General features: G+C 42.2%; 1 protein-coding gene across 1 annotated transcript in view; it reads left to right on the top strand.

The window, feature by feature from the left end:
- The window catches only part of ARHGAP6 (Rho GTPase activating protein 6), a 312,065-nt gene extending 306,020 nt beyond the window's left edge, over nt 1–6,045 (top strand). Inside the window, exons 11-13 of the mRNA XM_062515112.1 lie at nt 829–1,091; nt 3,121–3,201; nt 3,994–6,045. Coding sequence (XP_062371096.1) covers nt 829–1,091; nt 3,121–3,201; nt 3,994–4,700 — 1,051 coding nt within the window. The 3' untranslated portion in view covers nt 4,701–6,045. The remainder of the gene's footprint in view (nt 1–828; nt 1,092–3,120; nt 3,202–3,993) is intronic.
- The last annotated feature ends 14,639 nt before the right edge of the window (nt 6,046–20,684 follow it).

Below are 20,684 nucleotides of genomic sequence, written 5' to 3'. Positions count from 1 at the left end.
CCAGCACATTTCAAAAATTAGTTGTCTCTCTGATCTTTGTCTTTACTTAGGTGGGAGTTGTGTTTGCTTTTTCTTGGCAAAATTAAAGGCAGTTCATGTTGGTGGTGGTGTGAAGGTGGAAAGGTAAAAGAAGTTGTTGTAGAAAGTATCAGTGGAACCAGTTGTTTGATGCCCCAGTCATAAGTATAGTAAATACATCTGTGTGTCCCCTGTAGAACATTTACCTTCTTATGTCTCTAGAAGAGGATCATTCTCATAGTGTGAAAGGCAAGTTGAGTGCTTGATTTCTATATGTAAAGCTTCAGAATACAAAAATTTATTTTAGCATACTGCTTAGAATCAAACTAATTTTCTCTACCATGCCTTCAGCTTTATTGTTGCCACAAGCTACATTGTCAAGGTAACATAAGGAATTTATTCACTGCTTAGTTTCCTCTGGTTTACCGTACAGCTGTGTGGGTTTTTTGTTGTTTTGTTTTTTGACAGCAACATCTTTTGATTTTGAGTGGCCTCTGCTGGCCACTTCATGGCAAAAGTTTTACTCATGGAAAATCCACCTCAGTAACTGTTTCTGAAGTGTTTCAGCAGCTGTGACCATTCTTGTGTATTTGATTTTATCTGTATGATTGTAGAATCATAGAATGGTTGGGTTGGAAGGGACCTTAAAACTAATCTAGTTCCAAGCCCCCTCCCATGAGCAGGGACACCTTTCACTAGACCAGATTGTTCAGAGCCCCATCCAGCATGGCCTTGATGTCAAACTGCACCTGTAACTGTGAGCATGATGCATTTTTTATTAACAGTACTTTTTTCATCGAAATTTCCCAGGAGCCCTGAGATGCTGAGGTCAGAAGGTTCCTACTCCACAGGAGAAAGACATTCTTCCACAGACTCTAACAAAGCTTCCAGCGGTGATGTCTCCCCTTATGACAACAACTCCCCGGTGCTGTCTGAGCGCTCGCTGCTGGCAATGCAAGAAGAAGTTGCCCGCAGCCCTGATAAGCTGTACAAGGTACCTGAGCAGTACACACTGGTTGGACACTTGCAAACTAAGCCAAAGGAGAATTCTTCTGCATCACAGGCTGCAAAAGGTATGGTGCATCCTACTTGTGCCCCTCCTCCTCAGTGACTGATGATAAATAATTGGAAAGTGCTGGATTTCTATTATCAGCTACCAGGGTTTGAGGAACAATAGTGTAAATAACCTTATAAAAAAATGGCAGACCAATATAATTTTTTTTTTTTTTGTATTGAGCCCAAAGGACTTGTGCTGAGTCCATCTCATTAGCTCAGCCAGCTGTCAGGGATATCTTGGTATGGCACTTCTCAAAACTTGTAAGTATTATTTAGGAATGTAGAACTACATATATCCAGTTTTTCAGCCTGTCTGTGACAGCATGGCAAAGTCTAGTCCCGATACATGGGACCATAATACCTACAAGGTTATGGTGAGGCTTTGGAAAAAGCTGAGACTAAGATTTCAGGCACAAACTTTCTCCAATTGTAAAGAATTACCTCAACACGTTCTCACTGGAATATGTAGCTGAGCTCTACAGCTTTACATCTGCAACCAATTACACACTGAGCAATAATACTAGTGCAGGGATCCATTATTCCTCTAGCTACCTGGGGAGTGCATACCTGAATGATTTCTTTGGTAAAGAACTGTGGTTTAAACTAGACTATAGCTCACCATCACTTCAAGATGCTTTTCCTATAAAAATATAAACGTTAAAAAATTGTTATTCATGAAACTTACTGAGCCAAACTGTAAGAACTCTCAATGCTTAGGGATGCACACAACTGTTTGGTGGTATTTTTAAACCACTTAATTTCAGATGTACTGCCTGGGCACTTAATTCCCTTTGGAATTAATGGGATTTAGACTATTATCTCAATTATGTGCTTTATAAATGCCAATTGAAATTTATCTTCTCTATTCAATACCTAAATCTCTGAGCAGGTTTAAGAATTTGGTCAGATTTCTATTCAGTTATGAACAGGAAATTACATGAAGTTTTATCGTATTAACTGTCTTTTGGGCTTTAATATGCATCACAAAGATACTGGACCATGACAAATTAGGAAATTCCTCTGCTGACTAGTGAAATCAGAAAAAGGCATTAAACTCTTTAAAACCCAGCATTTCATTAAATCTTTGTTCTGTGGCTGCACTTCTGGGTAAGACTGGCAGCATCCTTGGGTTGATAGAGCCTGCCTTATAGTAACCCCTGGGGCTGCCTGAGGAAGCTTTGCCAGAAACTTACCTTTTGTGGACCAAATCCCCCTGTTCTTGTGCAAATTCTCTGACTTCAGTAAGGCAGAGGACTTCAGGACTCGGCAAACTCAGGCACCTTTCCCAATACAGAGCTTACTAAATCCATTGCAGGATCTGATCTTGAAACAAGTAGCTTTGAGAAAATACATAGAATCATAGAATGTCAAGGAGTTGGAATGGACTCCAAAGATCACCAGTCCCAAACTCCCCCTACCAAGGGTGGGGACACTTCCCATTATATCAGATTGCTCAAGACCTTATCCAGCCTGGCCTTGAGCACTGCCAGGATTGGGACATCCAAAGCCTTTCTGCGCAACCTGTTCCAGTGCCTCACCACCCTCACAGTAAAAAAATTTCTTCCTAATATCTGACCTGAATTTCCCCACTTTCAATTTGCACCCATTACTCCTTGTCCTATCACTACAATTCCTGATGGAGGGTCCCTTGTTGGCTTCCCTATCAGTCCCCTTCAGATACTGGAAGGCTGTTAGGAGGTCTCCCTACAATTTTCTTCTCTTCAGGCTGATCAGCCCCAATTTTCTCAGCCTGTGTTTGTAGATAAGGTGCTCCAGTCCTCTTACCAGCCTCATCGCTCTCTTCTTGACTTTTTCCCCTCATTTCCATGTCCTTATATTGGGGTGTCCATAACTGTACACAGTACTCCAGGTGGGGTCTCACATATGAGAAGCTTGTGTTAGGTACACACTGAAGGTGCCACTGGATGTTAATGACTCTGATACATTACATAAGGTTTAACCTTTCTATTTATTATTTATTATTTCTAAATAATGTCTTTAAGAGGATTGATTCATCATCATTTCCCTGCTCTTATTGCTGTTTAGATGTTTCTGAAGATCATTTTGATATCTGGGGCACTTGGCATTCAACGCTGAAAAGTGGCTGCAAAGATCCAGTAATCACAGGTAAGTAATTTCTTAATTTTAAAGCCCAGATCTAGCAAATTAAAAAACAATTCCTTGTTTTCAAGAAATCACTTTGAAACCAGTAGGAGAATTCACATTGTCCAGAGCTGGACTTTTAAAATGTGACTCTTAAACAGAATCAGAGGAGCACAGTGGTTATATTTCTCTGTAATCAGTGGAATACAGAAAACAGCAACATTTCAAACTATCAAACATAATTTAAAAAGTTGTTTTTAAATTGCTTCCGGAAATAGTTTTAAATTCTTCTACAATTCAAAGAATCATAGAACCATAGAGTGGTAAGGGTTGGAAGGAACCTTAAAGATCATCTTATCCTAATCCCCCTCCCTCGGACAGGAACACTTCCAACTAAAGTGGGTTGCTCAAGGCCTTATCCAGCCTGACCTTGAACACTGCCACGGTTGGGGCGTCCCCAGCCTCTCTGAGCAACCCATTCTAGTGTTTAACCACCTTCACAGTAAAAATTTCTTCCTCATATCTAACCTGAATTTCCCCTCTTTCAATTTGTACCTGTTACTCCTTGTGATATCACTACAGTTCCTGATGAAGAACCCCTCCCTGGTTTCCCTGTAAGCCCCCTTCAGATACTGAAAAGTGCTATGGGGTTTCTGTGCAATCTTTTCTTCTCCAGGCTGAACAGCCCCAGTCTTCTCAGCCTGTCTCAGCCCCCATCCCTCTTCTGCAGTGTGATACAAGGGAAGAGCAGTAGCTTGTTAAACGCCACCCGAATGCTTCTACAGACTCACGTTGTGTTTCTGGCTCTACCCCCAGGCTCTTACGGGAACATTTATGAGAGCAGCTTGCTGCGGCCTGGACAGTGCTCCCTTTCCCAGGGGAACCTGGCCACGTATTCCCCTCGATGGCAGGGCAGCTCCTCGGAGCTGGACGGTGGCAGGCAGGTCATGCGGAGGAGCCAGACGACCGCCGCCATTCCCGAGTGCCAGCTCCAGCCCCTGGTGTCCCGGCTGTGCTGTAACCCACGCAGTGAAGGCGGCCGCAGGAGTTCAGACCTCTCCCACTCCAGGTCAGAGCAGCACTTGACTTTAAGCAGTGTGGAGGACCTCAGTGAGCACGACTCGAACGTGGGTTGTTTGCAAAGCACGGCCAAGCTCTCCTACAGGAAAGAGCGGCCACCGCCCCCTTACCCAGGCCCAGCAAAAACAAGCTCTGCCTTGCCCCAGCGGTCGAGTGTTTCATCAACGCTGCACTCTTTGTGGAGACTTCAACGCCCAGAAAAAAGCTGGGGGCCGAGAGCAGCTGGAGGGCCACCAGGCACAGCCCCTGACCAGGCCACGTCCAGGCAGGAGCAGCCGGCCCCGCACACGCAAGCGGGTCACAACTATTCCACAGCACCTCACAGCCAGAACAGTGAAAGTGTTTCAGAGGCGGACTGGAATGAGTGGCAGAGGGAGAGGTGGCAGATTTGGGAGCTGTTATCAGCTGATAACCCCGATGCCCTCCCAGAAACCCTTGTATGATCTGACTCTGTGGAACTGCCGCTCATAGCCATGCCTCCGTCTCATAGGAAAACAACGGCGACGTTGGAAAACAGGGAGGGCTTGTTTGTTTTATACCAACTGAGTTGCATATACTTTTTTAAAACTTTGTTCACTTTAATTTCTTAACAGCACTGTCAAGCAGTTAATTTACAAATACAGTATATGTTCCTGTTTTTCAGCAAGCGTTTGAGAAAAAACAAGGTGAAAACTTCAGTGTAATAACTCTGTATGCATATGCTGTGTATAAGATAAAACTGTTGCTTTGATGTTGCTAAAAATGTATTTATATATCTGCAGTTTTGATGATTGTATATTCTGTAATGGGTATTGTATGATAATCATGTTATGTTTTCATATACAGATGTCAATCATGACTGCTTTTTTTAAAAAAAATCACTGAACTTACATTACCATAATATGCATTGGAATTCTATAGAAAGTGCACAAGCTGGTTTCTGTGCTTATATATATATATATATATATATATAAAAGCTGTTAAAGGGGAAAGTTGTACTTCTTTTCACTGCCTTTTGAAAAACACTAAAATAAAGTGGAACATGAAAAGCCATATATTTTATAAGGGTAGTAGTGAGCTTAGAGAGGGAAATACAAAATATTTTTTTCTTATACATATGTTTGCAAAAAACTTTAAAATTTGGTACAAGATTGTAAAAGTATTTTTTTAGATTCTGGTAAGAAGCAGCTCAGAGAATCTTAAGAACAACATTTGTGCCTAAACTAATGAAGTGCATAGTGCAAAGTCTGCCCTCCCATTCTAAAGGAAAACCAATGTTATATATGCAGGATATAATATATATATTTATAAATGTATGATTTTATGTAATGTTTTAAGACAATAAACTGGAATCCAAATTTTAGAAAACCAAACCTAATAAATTGAGATGCGTAACACTGAGAAAGGGAATATGGCTTTTCCTTTGAAATAACAAAGCTCCAGCATTAAGAAAGTTAGAGAGAGGAAAAAAATGCAGGCAGATACATGAAAGGGAATCAAGTAGAGTCTCAGAAATGAACATGACATTTGGAGAAGCTTACAAATGTGTTTCTATAAATATTGTGCCAAAGTCAGGGTCAGTCACACCTCCTGGGTAGCTGTATGTTGTGTTAAATGTTGCTGTTATATACTCCTTGTTTTTCAGCTGCAGAGCCGTTTGTGGGCAGCGGGTGGCAATGTACTGCAGCGTTCCAGAGAAATTCCTTCTTAGCACTCCATAAGGGAAAGTGTATCATATCAAATGAATTCTATAAAACGTATTAGTCTTAATTTTAATGAAATTGAAGATTTATTCAGTGATGTTGTCTTTTAAGTTCTATCTTGTGCCATAATGATGGAATAAAAAGCTAAGTAAAACAATGAGCATATTTTTTGCTCTTTTTTTTTAAATAAGTTTATGGGATATTGATGTGTTTTTATACATTCTTGAGTGTCTTTATCGAAAACATCTAAAAGGCATAGGAGATTAAGGGCCACTTTCAAATGCAACTTAAATGTATAATTTCAAGGTTTTACTTCAGTTTGAGGCTTAAAATCCGTCATATAAATAGTTCTTCCCCTCACGTCTCCATTTCTCATAGTGTCTCCATTTTCCAAGTAAAGTTATAAGATAGAAGCACCAATCCAAGTAGAAAGGGGCAGGATTTGACCTTTGGCTGTTGTAGCTCTTTCTATGTAGAATAAATACCATTTTCTTCTGGTAGTTGCAGGGCTTTTCCAAATATTGCTGTGGTATAACGCTTGATAGGAAAAGTTGTTGTGTGTCCCTTGTTGCAGCAGCTCTATGTCAATATATTTAAAAAAAAAAAGGCAGTCCACCCCAAATTGAAATGATTGTGGAACATAAGGAAAGACAAAATGAGCTCTTAAAATCTTCACTATTTGACCTCGTCTCAATATTATTCCATGCTTGATACAGATTTGCTACAGGGAATTAGCTCCCAAGTACTACTCAAAACCAGTCACAGTGTAAATCACGCTGCAGAAGATACTGTATTCACTAGATGTCTATCTCTTCATTTTAAACCCTTCTGAAAACAGGAGCACCTGCACTCTTTTCAGTCTGAGGAAAGATGCCTGAGGATTACTCAGCCTCATGAAGAGGTTGCCTTTTGCCATTCCCTCTCCCTGTATATATGTATATATATATATATATATATATTTGTGTATTACCATCTACATAGTTTATGCAACAGAAGATGAAAACAAAAGAAATCTTGAATACAAGATACTGCTGGAGGACAGTCTTGTGTGCACACATTTCAGTAGATTGTCATGTGGAAGAGAAGAGATGCAAAATAAATTCCACTAAATTAAAGTAACACTTGGCAAGACTACATTATTTCTGTCATTTTCATTTGAACAGGACAGCAGAATTATCACAAGCAGGTTAAGAATGTAGTTTTAGTTGTAAGTCTTTCCAGGCTGAAATCAGTGACACCATTTTATATTTCACAAGAAAGGTAGCCATGAAAACTGTTTTCTAGTTTTATGTTGAGTGATAGATCTGTGTGGGATATCCCATTATAGATCCCTAAATGATCCTATAATACATGCTCTTGAATAGATTATAAAATTAATTTTACAGGGAAAGTCTCTAGTGTGAGGGTATCAGAACTTTTCTTTGACTCTTTCCCTTGGGAAGAGGATTCCTGTCTTAGGAAAGGGGTTATGGGCCTGTGCTTTAATAAAGAGTGTGATAGAGAAGTCCCCTTCTGGAGGTCTTGAGGCCTCTAGGTAAACTCAATTTCCCTCCCATCACTTCTTACCACACCACACTGGTTCACACCTAGGATTGTAAATAAACCACTTTCCCCTCCTGGTCTGAATTACCTCTCTCAGGAGGTGTCTCCCAGCTGGGAGGAGGGGTGTGCTGCACTCACAGGTGAGCCCAGGAAAGATGGGCTGTGGGTGCTCCAAGGACAGGGTGCCTGCGAGTTGCCCATGGGGCAGGGGTTGCATTTCTGCTGCAGAAACAAAAAATACAAGGATCCAGTACAACTCATTGGTACAAGCCAATGTGGTGAGGAAGCTGTCAGCCAGGGGAGAACAAAAAGACAGACTTAAAAATACTACTTAAAAGATTACTGTTGCTGCCATCATTTAAGACAAGCTGTGGTTGTACTGTTGTGCTGTGCATTCCTAAACCATGCTCCTCAGCTATAGGGTCAGCTGTGCCTTCTCCCTCATCTTTTCTATCCCATCCCTTAGACCAGCTCATGGAGGGAGGAATTCCAGGGCTTGTAGATCTGGCTGAAACTTGTCCTGAGCAAGGAACACATGAAATTCAGGTGGCTTAGTGGCTCTCACAAGTGGTGGGCACAGGGGAGGAGGAGGAACAGGGTCAGAGATGGGGAGAGAAGGGTGGGACTGGTTCCTCTGTCCGTTGTCCAGTGAGCTCTGGCAAGTGCTTGAGCAACCTCGAGGCTTGCTGCTTCAACCTGCAGGCAGGAGCCCAGCCAAGCACTTGAGAGTGGCTCTGAGATACAAACCTGAACCAATCCAGCTGCTTCCTTGGTTACAGGAATCTCAAGCACTCTGCTGTCTACACTGGGGGCCCAGGCTGCCACCATGGCATAGTTTAGTGCCACTCAAGAACTTTTCTGCTCTTCAAATTATGAGGTTCAGTGGACTGGAATTTGTGGTTGTATGTTGTGGGGAGGTGATAATGCCTATTACCTGATTTTTCACTGATTTTTTTGTTTCACAGGCATTGGTTGAGACTAGAAATTACAATTCCGGCTTTTCTGGAGCACCAGCTTGCCCTGTGTTGCTGGTCTGGCAGAGGATCAGGGACTTCTTTCTCCTCTGGGAAACACATGGGATGTCTGAGCTTCATCTTGTTCCTTCTCTCTGTCTCTCCCTCCCTTCTTTTTGCATTTTTTTAAATAAAAAAGCAAATAGTCGTCCATTGTGCAATACTTAACCTTGCAGAGCTACAAAGCAGTGGATATGGTTCTCAGTTGCATTAAAAAGAATTTTGACATCAGTACATCCTCTTACATCATTGGGAACTGCCAAGCAATACTGCGCTGCAGTAGCTATAGGGGAAAGTACCTGCAGCCATACAGTGCTGCAGAGACCACAGAGCTGTTCCAGGCATGTAGACACTCAGGCTACTGGGTCATAAAATGCACCGTCTCTGAGAATAGCTTCAATTTAATTTTTTCTGAAGTGCAAAGCATCTCAAAAAGTGGTATCCGCGTCTGGAAAAGTTATTCATAGGCTCCCTTTTTATTCAGTGAAAAGAGGTGGGTATTTCTGTTGCCACCTTGATACAGCCTACATCTGTCTTTCTTTGAAGGATAGTCTCTTGTTAAGGGCTGGTTGCTAGAAGGGGTCTATTTTTTCCTTCCCCTGCTAGATTTTGAGCGGAAACACGCGTTTCCACACCTTTTCCGGGTTAAGTAACGGTGGCCGGTCCACTGGGGTCGAAATCAGTAATTTTGTCCAAAAGAAGATGTAGGAGTGGACGTCGTCATGCCCACGACATGGCCTTCTCTGTGAGAAATGCAGACTTTTTGTAAAGTGGGGGCGACCTGCTGCCTGATGTGGAATTTCGCCTCTTTTTGTTGTGTGACTGGTGGGTTGGTTGGTTTTAAAGTTGGATTTCTTTATTCATTGAAAACTCTGTTTCCAGATGAAGTGAAAATGTTAATGAACAGACTGTGTTTTAATTAATTTGGGCATTTTATATATATGTATATATATATATATGTAGCAGGGACATGGCTTGTATTGATTCCCAAGTGGCACTGGCAAATGGGGACAGGCAGATAAAATCTTTCTTTTGAAAGATGGGCGTTAATTCTCTTTCTTCTGCTTCTGAGAAAGTAAGAAGGCTTTGTCTCTGCCACTGGAGTTTTAGGGTCAAAGAGAGGAGAATAGGAAGGAGGGAGGAGGAAAAAAGTTACACTTCTTTCTTAAATTGCAGTTGGGAGGGGTGAAAGCATGTGCAGTATCTCCAGCTGGGTGGTTGTCACATTCTCTGGGTGAGGACTTGAGCCCTAGACTCTGTGCACTCTTCTAATGATTATCCAAACTTTTGAATAAAAGAGAATGACTTTTAAAAATGTCTATTTTAAACAAAGGGGACATGAATAGACACTTCAATCACCATTTCCTTTTGGTGGGTTTGCTCTATTTATTCCATTTCCCTTTGTCTACTTCCAACCCATAGCTGTGGGCTTTAATTAAAAAAAAAAAAAAAAAACAAAAACCAGGTCTTGGAATTTTTTTTTTCTGCATAATCTTAACAGAAATCCAAATTTTTTCTGCTTTGAAAAAAGACTATTGACCAACCAAGGCATCCTTTAGAGTGCCAAAACTCTTCAGCCACAACCATCTGACCCTGATTGCTGTCCTTAACTTCACAGAGGTGAATTAGAGACACCATGGAAGGAAGGAAGGAAGGAAGGAAGGAAGGAAGAAGGAAGGAAGGAAGGAAGGAAGGAAGGAAGGAAGGAAGGAAGGAAGGAAGGAAGGAAGGAAGGAAGGAAGGAAGGAAGGAAGGAAGGAAGGAAGGAAGGAAGGAAAATAAACTAAGTAAGAAAGTTAGTTCAGACTGAAAAGCACTTTATCATGCAGAAAATAACAAATGCACATGGTAACCTGCCAAGCAGGGTTACTGAAGTACAAACACACCGTTCACTCGAAGACAAGAATCAAATGATCACTTTGGGGAGATGGAGTGTTGAATATGGAAGCAGCATCTGGCTTTTCTCCCAAAAAAGGTTTAAAAGCGTGAAATGCTGAACAAACTCTTCCTTTCACCCAAAGGCTATTTCTGTAGCTCTGAACAGCAGCTAAAGGTTACCAGCTGTGCTTTTGCCCAGGGTGCTATCGACATTGTGTAGTTGTGGCCTTATTTCTGATTGCAGGGAGAGCGGGAGCCCTGAAAGAGCTCAGAGTTGCAAGAAGGCTTTTCTGAAATATTCCTAAAAAATAACCAAAAAGCCCTGGTTCCAGTAGTATAAGCCAATTTTCAGTCTGTGAAAAAAGGACTAGAATTGAAAGAAAAAAGAGCTCTGAAGCCTCATCCCATTGGGGCTTTCAGTGGATGATTGTTATTTTGGAGGAACCTATTGCTTATAACTCTGACAGTGGCAAGAAAGTGGTACAACCCAGGGACCTGGGAGGCTCCCCTGTCAAAGAAACAGCAAAGATAATTTAAAAAATAAGGAAAGAAAGTGGGAGAAAGTTTGTAATGCAAAGTGAATGCTGTTTTCCCATGTTTGCCACTACCAGACAAGTTTCCAAATCTTCACGTTTTCCTGTCCTTGAAGAGTCGAGATTTGTAGTTGAAAATACCGAGAATTGGTGTGGTGGAGTAGAGCAAGGTCCAGAGAACCCAGTAGATGTGATGAGGCCCTGCTATCTTTCATGTCTTGTCCCTCATGGCACTGTAATTAATTCTGTCTGATCCTGGTGCTAGTGAGAAGATGAGTGTGAGACTATATGTGAATTTTGAGCCTTGCTGCAATGGCATTGCTACACAAATGCAGGGACAGAGTCACACTGCCTTTTGTTCTGCTTTTCTTCTGGTTTTATGGCTCCTTTATTCTGCCTTGTGCACTAGCCACGACTGAAGAAGTAATCTTCAATATGTCCCTCCTGTCATCTCCTGAACAATACTCCTGGTATTTACCAGGAATATTTAAACTCTGAGTATCTATAATCTTGTTCTCCCATCCCACTGGTTAGTGGGAGGGACCAAGCTCAGTGCAGCAGCTGCACAGCACTCATCAATGGACCACACACAACTTTCAGGTCCTGCCTTCCTCAAGCCTCTCCCACTGGACTGAATCCTGTGGGCAGGGAGGTGGTGTGTGCGTGTCTCTCCCACAGCCCATGGTGGCAGAGCTCAGCTGAGAAGCTGATGCCTTTCCCCAAGGACAGAGAAGCACACCTGAGGACGCGCTGCCCAGTACTTGGGATCTATGTGGAAGTTTCCGTGCCCTGGGACCCTTGGACAGCTGCTCAGCACTGAAAATTCAATTGCTTGAGCTGTTTTGGCTTGTGTTATGCTGAGACTCCAGTGTCCCAAGGGCTGGAGCATGTGGGTATGGCCCATGGTGTTTAAAGGCACAGGGAGCTTGGGAGAGCTTCATGTGCCTTGTGCCAGCACCACATTTTGTGCTGGGAGTAAATAGAATGTCTCATATTCTGAGGCAGCCCTTTGGACACCAAATGAGAGTCTTCCCTGAGAGCCAGACAAACTGATCCAGGAGCCTTGGGAAAGCAGTGGTGTTACTGCTGCAAAATGAGCCCTTGCTAGCTGGTACCAGAAACTTCTGTTTCACTCCTCTTGCAGAATAGTGGGGAAGTGCAAAGGCGAGGGGCTGAAAAGAAATTAAGGATTCCAGAGAAACCTTAATTTCTCTCTGGTAGGAGAAATTCATCACTCCTGCCCCTGCCCACAAGGAAATATCCAATTGTCACTGCAGGTAAGCCCTGAGAAATGGAGGTACTCTCACATCCTCCTGGGATGGGGCAGGGCAGTGTTCAGGTCCCTGCTACAAGTGTGTGTCCCTGCCTGTGGTGTGTGTCCTGTTTGTGGTTGTTGTGGGGGTCTTGGTTTTATTTACTATTTCTCTGCTCTGCTCCTTCATCTCACTGATCTTCATATGCACAGGGAATGTAGGATGTGCCTTGTGTACAAAAGAGGGAGAGAAACCTGTGCTCCCCTGTGAGGAGAGCTGTTCAGAAGATTTTTGGTTTAATATTCATACTACCCTCAGGCAATTTTCTACTCTGTGTTTTAAGGGAGTAGAAAGGGAGCACATGTAATTGTTGTTTCCTCTGGTGTCAAGGGATTACCTTAAGGCCATGGATAAGTAGCATCCGGGATGCAGATGGCAGTGGAAGAATAAAAGTAACCATAGGAGACTGGGAAGACTGAAAGTGCCATCATCCCTTTTCATAGAAAAGATTTTTAAATAAATCTTCTATGACCGTTTTTCCTTCAAGCAAGTAAGAAATATCCCATGTCAATTCTGATCAGCCCCCACCCAGTGGATTAACACAGAACTGAGTGCAGTATAAAGCAAGGAAATAAATTTGGGCACCAAGTACAATAAAACCATGCTATTAAGGGTCATGTGCCATTTTCTTTTATACCAAAGCTCATATCAGTCATAACAGAAAATGTGGATAACTTCTGTCTAATTCTGGACATTTGCCACAACATGCACAGTGAGCTATTGTGAACCCCTGAAAACTAAAAGGAATGGGATAAGATCAGAGTTTCCGGGTCATGATTTGAATTTACAACTTAACAAGTACTATCCTCCCAATTTTTTTTCCTTTTTTAAAAAATACCTAGCGTTTCTATAAACTTGTCTAGGCACAGCAAGGAGGGCATTTCTCTGCAGTGCTGCACATTAGAAAAGGGCAGCAAACACTTCTGCATGTCTATTACAGGGCCAGGTTTGGACTCAATATCAAAAGCCAAAAGCTGCCTTGTGCAGACCCACAGGTTTGCATTTACCTCTGAAAAAAAAAAACTTAAAAGGTTTCTTAGTTGGAGGGGAGAGAGAAAAAGAAAGCATGAACCACTGTCATGATGCTTTTGCCACTTGGTGCATGTCCACGTTTTTATAGGCAGTTTGGTGGATTTGCCAGTGCTGTGGACAAAGCCCTCACTGGCAGCAAGCCCCCCTCCACCCTCATTACTACAATGAGGAGCACACCGAGCCTCCACCATCAGTGTCAGCTGTGCACAGCCCTGTGTGGCTGCAGCAGGAGTGATGCTGGCTCCTCCACAGGGCCCGGGGACTTATTTCTATCTCCACACCCTGGGTCTCTATCTCTCCATGGCTCTGATTCCCCCCACAGCATGTCCCTCCCTGCCTGGTGGTTTTGTGCAGGACAAGACTGTGCCAGGGGCAAGGTGGGCAGGCCATGAGCCCAGGATTTTTGCATCCTTAACTCAGCTGCAGGCAGGACCTCAGAGTGGCCACATATCCAGCTCTCACTGCCAGCCCTCAGGCTTTGCTGTGACCCTGCCAGATATCCAGTGACTGGAGAAGCCTTTGTGGAGCAGTGACGAGATTATACCATGAGGATTAGCATCTCACACTCAGGACTTCTCACACTTGTTTCCAGTCACCCAGGAGAGAATGTTGTTTATTTGGCAAGCCTGTGCAAACACACTAGCAGGGCGACTGCAGCAGACCTTTCTGCTTAGAAAGTTTATGCTCACTTTACAGTTGTGTTAGTGTAAACCCATTATATTGGCATCAGCAAGAACACTGCTGAATACCTTAATTCTTCCACCCAGCAAACAGGCTGCTGGGCTAAGTTCCTTGTGGCTGCAGCCAAAACCCTGCCAAGCTTGTCCCCTGTGAACTAGATGTTCAATGCGGAGGGAGACAAGGAAAAAAAGGACTTTTCTTAAAATACATGCATACAGGCCTTTCAGCTTTATAGTTTTATTCAGTAAACTAGGATAGAAGTCACATAACAAGATCAGCAGAAAATATCAAAATATCTGTTGCATGTCAGAGCCTGTGGCTTTTCTTTAAAGTATGAGAGTTTTGGACCATGTTCCCACAAAGGGATTAACCAGAGAAAGAGACTCATTGCCCAGCTCTCTCTGTCAGTCTGGGGGCTTGAACTACCTTTAATGTTTCCTGAATTTACACTCCTGTAGATACAGTGGAACAGACATAAAATTAGCTTTGTTTGTGGGATCTTTTCTAAGATCCCTTTTCTAAGGGCATTAAGTTCTGTTTCAGTGTTTTCACTTGTTGTCACATGCTTAACACCAGAGCTACTCTGGAGTGAATACTGAATGGTTGGGCTGCCAAACAAAATCTGTTTGGGGATTCGTGTTAACAGGATGGCACTGCAAGCCAGAACAGACTCATGTGATACTGACCATTTCATCTGACTGAATGCAAGGAATTATCATTTGGAGAGCTGAGATTTAAACTGTCAGAGGAGCAAGTGTAAAGCAAGTGTTTGTGCTGTGACAGAAACAGTAGCCAGACCTTTGTGCGTTCCTCAGGCGGTGCCTGGAGCGCTTGGTGGGATTATAAACACAGAATTCCAAGAAATGTCCTCATGGCTCACATCAAAGGCAATCTGTGCCCATTAGAATGACTTTATTTTAGACATCCATTCCTGGATATTGTAGGGAGCATATAAGAACACTGCATGTAAGACTAATCCTTGCAGGACCCCAGGTGTGGCAGGTGTCCTTTCCCAATGTTTTGGAAGAGCACTTGGGGAAAAGCAACACCGTAGCCCTAGTTTCAGCTCTTCTGTCATCACAAGCATGAGGTGGGCAACATCCTAAGGCCTGTTCTCATGGGCAGGAGCAATCCTAAAATGTTTCTTAGTATTTACTACCATATTGCATGACAGATGCTCAGCAAACTGAATGAGGTGGGCTGAGATGAACATCATGTGATGTGATGTGATGTGATGTGATGTGATGTGATGATGTAGTAGTTTATGCCATATGCTTCTTATGCCATAAACTTTCAGGCAGCACGAAATAAAAATACACTAAATGCCCATTCAGAACTTTTAACTGACATTGCTGCTCTAGCTACCCAAAATGTTTAGGTTTTGCCTTATTTTTCTCTCAAGATAAATTTTGTAAGCAAAGATACCATCTTTGGTATCATCCCAGCTGTGCTGCTATCCCTAATTGTGTTGTGGTGTCTTGGGCATCACCTGGGATAGAATTGCACACTGGCAACTTGTTCTCTCAATGTCTGGGAAGGCCACTGTATCCTGACCACTGGGATGATGGAAGAATCAACAGTTTCCCAAAGCTCTCTTTTTGGCAGCTCTATCTGGAAAAGCAGATTGGGTTGCAATTCTTTGTTAGTGACTCCTAAGGCCTCCACTATCACGGAAGAAAAGAGCACATATGGGAGCACGTGTGGTAGAGCAGGAGGTTCAGCTTCAACCTTGCTGATCCAGACACCTTCTGTCTTAGCCAAATAGGGAGTTAACTTGCATGTTTTGCAATGTAAAACATTGGGATGAGTATTCCAAAGCAGCTCATCACTATATCAAGAAGCTCTAGGATTTTGAAGAGGATGATGAGCTGTGGCTTTCAGGCAGGCTGTTGAAATCTACTGTGTTCACACAGTACTGAGATGGGATGACTATATCCCTACTAGTTCAACAGCTAGCTTCAGCAGTTTGAAGATTTTTGTATACCTATGCTTAACCTACTCGGACAAATTACCATTTTAATTTTTTTCAGAGCCTATCCCTATCAAGGAATCCTTGCTTGCCTTCTTTCTTCCCATGAACATGTGCTTTCCACAAAATCTCTGGGATTCTCTCCAGAAACTGGGTATCAGCGCTTAAGATCTTGCAGCAACTGAAGGCCTTCTGTACTGTGTTTTCTGGCTTAATCCATCTCAGCTAAAGGATAATCCAGTGACCTTTTGCTGCCCTGACTGGCAGTGGCACATGTGTTCATGACAGGGACTCTCAGCACCCCTCACTGATGTAGCCAGACACAAGAATGGTAAAAAATGCTTTGTTGATGGAGTTCAGTCCCTCCAGAAGATTCCTTATTTTAATACTAAGTTGCAGAGAAAGCTGCTGGGCAAGTGATTAAGTCCTTCACTTTACTAATTTTGTGCAAGCCCCCACCTTGGGACTAATATTATAGGAAATTGCCTTCCTCCTTACCACTCATCCCATTGTACCAAGAGCAGTCACTGCAGCCTTTGTTTAGTGTTTCCATCTGTCTGTTCTTCTCACAAAATTGCTTATGAAAAAAATCCTTGTTTTCTCTGTGTTTTGTATATCTTTTTTTCTCTGTTCTGTCCTATTGTATACTTCATGCTTTCCACACCTCTACATTTCTCAGCCATGACCCCTCAGAAGCTTTAACACTGCTCAGTGTGGAGTTGTCTTTAGGGGCCATCCTGTGCCCAGCACAGTGAAATAAGGACAGTGAGTTGGAAGATAAGGGCTTATCTGCATCAGGATCTATGGTACATATAGTGTCCCTGCTGTAAGGGGCAGGAGTGAAATATGAATATTTTTTTCTACTAAGGGACCAGTGAAGAGAAGGGGTGGCTTCCCTGCTATACAACTGCCTCTAGAACTGCTCTCCTCTGAGCCCATTCTAAGAAATCCCACCCAGAGGGTCTATATTATCTTTCTTATTCTCTAAAGCAATGTACTAGATCGACTAGGCAAGATCAGTAACACTCTCAAACTCAGGATATTAGTTGCAGGTTTATTTTCTGTAGCTATATAAAAAGTTCTTTTTAAAGATGTTAACAATGAATAGTTCTTTATTTTAATATTTTATTTAGTAGTTAGAAAAACTATTCTGCCTCAAGAGATAAATGCTCTTATGAGTGCTGCTTTTGTATAGGCAAGCCTGGAGGGATAGGCTGGGAGATTCTCTTTAATTCCCTTGGAAACAGGGCTGGGGAGAGGGATTATTTCCTTCAAGAAAAAAATGCAGATTTGGCACCCTAAAGCTATGTGTCTGAACTTGCTGGGTAGCATGCATTCTGTTGTTTTATGCTTCATGAATAGAAGGGAGTCAGGCATCTCTGTAATTTGCTCAATAGCCAGTCCAGCAGGAATGTGAAAGACCAAGTTCTGACAACTTTCTCTTCCTGAGCAGTTTAAACCCCTTCCCCTCCACCTCCTGTCCCAGTTTTTTGAGGACAGGTTATGAAATGCAAGGCTAAAGGGTATTTGCAGGCAGGTCTTCCTCAGGGTGTCCTGGTAGTGCTATGCCATCCATTATTAATGTGCAGATATTAGAAAGAAGTAGGCAACAGTACCGAGAGGTGAGACATAACACTGGGAGTGTGAGACATAATGCAGCTCCTCCTGCAGGCAGTAGCCCAGTGTATTCCAACAAATCTCTGTGCTGTGAACAGGAGAGTGAGGGAACTGTGCCCAGACAACCCTTATCAGTTGAAGAACAAGGCATGTAGAAGGCAGATGATAAAAATTAAATAGCCTTACACAGAGAATGAGATTTAAACTAAATTTTACATGCCCCAGGTAAAAGTGCTAAACATTTGACTGACAGTGTGTATATTCTGGGGGGGCACCAGAGCTGACTGAAATTTTTGGTTTAGGTCCTGACAAGTGTTTGCTTGATTTGGAATGAAATGTGGGATTATTTCCAAGAAAATAAAACCAAAATTTTCAGTGATATGCTCTTTATTTTGGCCTAAAGCTCTTGAAATGGAAATATCCATTCCAGGGCACATGATTGTGCCTAACAGCAAAGTTTTCATTCAGGTGCAAATGGATAAAAGCAATAGTGTGGTCCTTCAGGCTGCTGTGCCAGGGTTGCCCAGGTATCTTCAGGACAGAAATACTGGTTATGGCTTCAACAAGAAATAAGTTATTGCAAGTAAAGAAAAATTATCTTCTCTCTCTTTCTTTTCTTTATCTCAGATATTTTGGACCATGCTGAGATTTTGATCCTAGAGGTATAGCCATTCAGTGAATTTTGAATTGGTTCCTTGCTAAATAATCTGAAAGAACTGAAGAAAGCAGAAAAGCATGACCCTAAGTGGAATAAGAACTTGTATTCCTCTTGTTAGTTCTTATGGTCACTTATTGCACACAATTCAAAATATACATAATTTACTTTGTGTGCACTGCACTCATTTTGGTGTCTGAAGGTTTATACATAATATGTAAGAAGTCTCAGAGGGCAATGAAATGTTTTGCTTCTTTGAAGTGGAAACAACTGAACTCCCTCTAGGATTTTTGGAACAAGACCACTAGGCTATTATTGGCAAAGTTGGCCATGTAAATTTGTGCTGAAAACTGAGATTTTCTTCCAGGTGTGTTTTTAACCTGTTTTTCTACTGTAACATTAAAACCTGACCCTCACAAGCAGCAGAGTGATGGTTAAGAAATCTGTATTTACTAAAAACATACAAGACACTGAGTATGTTCAGTCCTTGAAGTTTTTTCTGCCTTCAGAGTTGGCTGTGAGCACTAGAGTGAATACAGATGAGAGCATCTGCAAATATAAGAAAGTCGTATTAAAATTGTTAGTGGTCCTTGAAAACAGATGCTTTACACAACGAAACTTTAGCAGAGAAAGAATCTAGTCAATCAAGAGGAGGAAACAACTGGTATTTGCAAGAGAAAAGTTTCCAAATGTGACTAATACAGTTTCAGTCTGTTGTATATGTCTGTAGGTAAGTAAAAGTTGGGGTAGGAATGAAAGAATAACCAAATTGTCAGTTCTTCAACCTAAGGAGATTTTTATCTTACCCTGTAGCTTTTTCAGCTGATTGAAATATTACTGTGCCAGTTTTAAAGCCCTTGGAGACAAGTGTGCACACATTTTTGGAAGGCCTACTTAACAACCTTTTTTTTGTCAAATTGAAAGTTCTATTTAAATTACCACCTTGGACACTATCTACAACAAATGAATGTTAAAAATCTCAAAATATCTCTTTAAAGACTGGGAGCTTTGCCTTGGTGGTCAGCCTGAGTGTGTGCTCTTTCCTTACCTCCATGCAGTGTAGCACATGCACCACTCAACCCTCTTCTTGCCACAAGAGCAAAGCTTCAGGTGTGCTCATAAGAAACCTGCCTGCACACAAGCACATTTCCCCTTTTTCCCCAGTTCATGTTGAAGGTGCAGCTACCCAGACTGAACACTCTCTGTTTTGGCTTATGAGACACATGACCCTTAACCAGCTCATTTATATTTTACACTGAATTTCACATAACATATTCTTTTTATGATTCAGTTATGCTTTCCAGTGAATATATAGGTACAATACAAAATGTACAGAATGACTTTAAAGGGATGTATTATTTTCTCTTATTATATTGTCAGAATACTCTCACAGTCAGGATTAGATCTTTTCTTCCACAAAGTCTTCAAGCCTTTCTAATGTTTGTTTGTTTTCCCCCTCTTAGGTTGTTAAGTATAGTCTGCAAGAGTTTTCTCTTCTGAAAGATAAGCACAGGAATAATCCAACTTTCTTCTCTTTAGTAATTGTCTGGATTTCTAAACTTAAGTGACTGAAAATGTCCTAGCAAATGTGGATTTGTTCAATGAACTGGGAAAACACTTTCAACTTCAGGAATACATGCATTTAGTGAAAGATTGATTAATTTACTTCATTCTCTCCTGTCATTAAGACTTTGGGAGAATGGGCAGATTTTTTTTACAGGAAGTTCTTAGCACAGCTCCCCAGAGCTGACCTCTGCAATACCTGCAGTCACTGGGTTACTACTGTCTTTACTACACATGTACAAAACCTGGCTTCTCCTCTACCCCCACCCTTTTCCTGCGTGACTCCTCTCCAGCCTGAATCCCTCCCCGCAGCCATGGATGCTCAGCACCCTCTGTCCCAGGTCTGACTGACTCCTTGGGAAGCAAACCAGATGTCTCCAGGCCTTGCTACATCCCACAGCTGTTGGCAGCAGGTTTGTGACCCCCTGGGACCCACATACCTGAAACCCATGCATTGCTTTAGCCTGTTAGGAGTTGATGCTTTACAAGTGTTGTATGGAGAGAGTGTAGAGGAGGGCTGATGTCCAGGGATAATCTGGGGAAATGCAGAGCTATTCTTACGTATTGTTCAGTATTGTGGGGCTGGGACTCTGGTTGCCCTCTGGTAATTCTGCCTTGCTACCCTTCTATCTTACATCCCTTATCAGAGATTTTTCATAGGCAAATAAGAAACATTAAGTCCTTGGACACAGCAGAGGTTCTCATAGAAAAGACCCCCTGAAGGTGTGCTTGACCACTGCAGAAATTTTCCTTTTACAAGGACTGAAATTATGGAGGGTTATAGGGGTAGGAAAAGAAAAGGAAAAAAAACCCACAAAACAGCTGTCTACTTGTGTGTTTGGATGAAGTGGAAGGTGTCCACAATGGGAGACAAGCTCACCATATACCTCTGAAACCATTTAATGAGGTATTGCCTGTTTTCTTGCTCTGCGCAAGAATGAGGTTTATG

The sequence above is a fragment of the Cinclus cinclus genome, chromosome 2, assembly GCF_963662255.1.
Source record: "Cinclus cinclus chromosome 2, bCinCin1.1, whole genome shotgun sequence".
NCBI classification, from domain to species: Eukaryota; Metazoa; Chordata; class Aves; order Passeriformes; family Cinclidae; genus Cinclus; species Cinclus cinclus.
The sequence above is the reverse complement of the archived record's forward strand: the minus strand, read 5'-3'. Positions and strand labels throughout refer to the sequence as shown.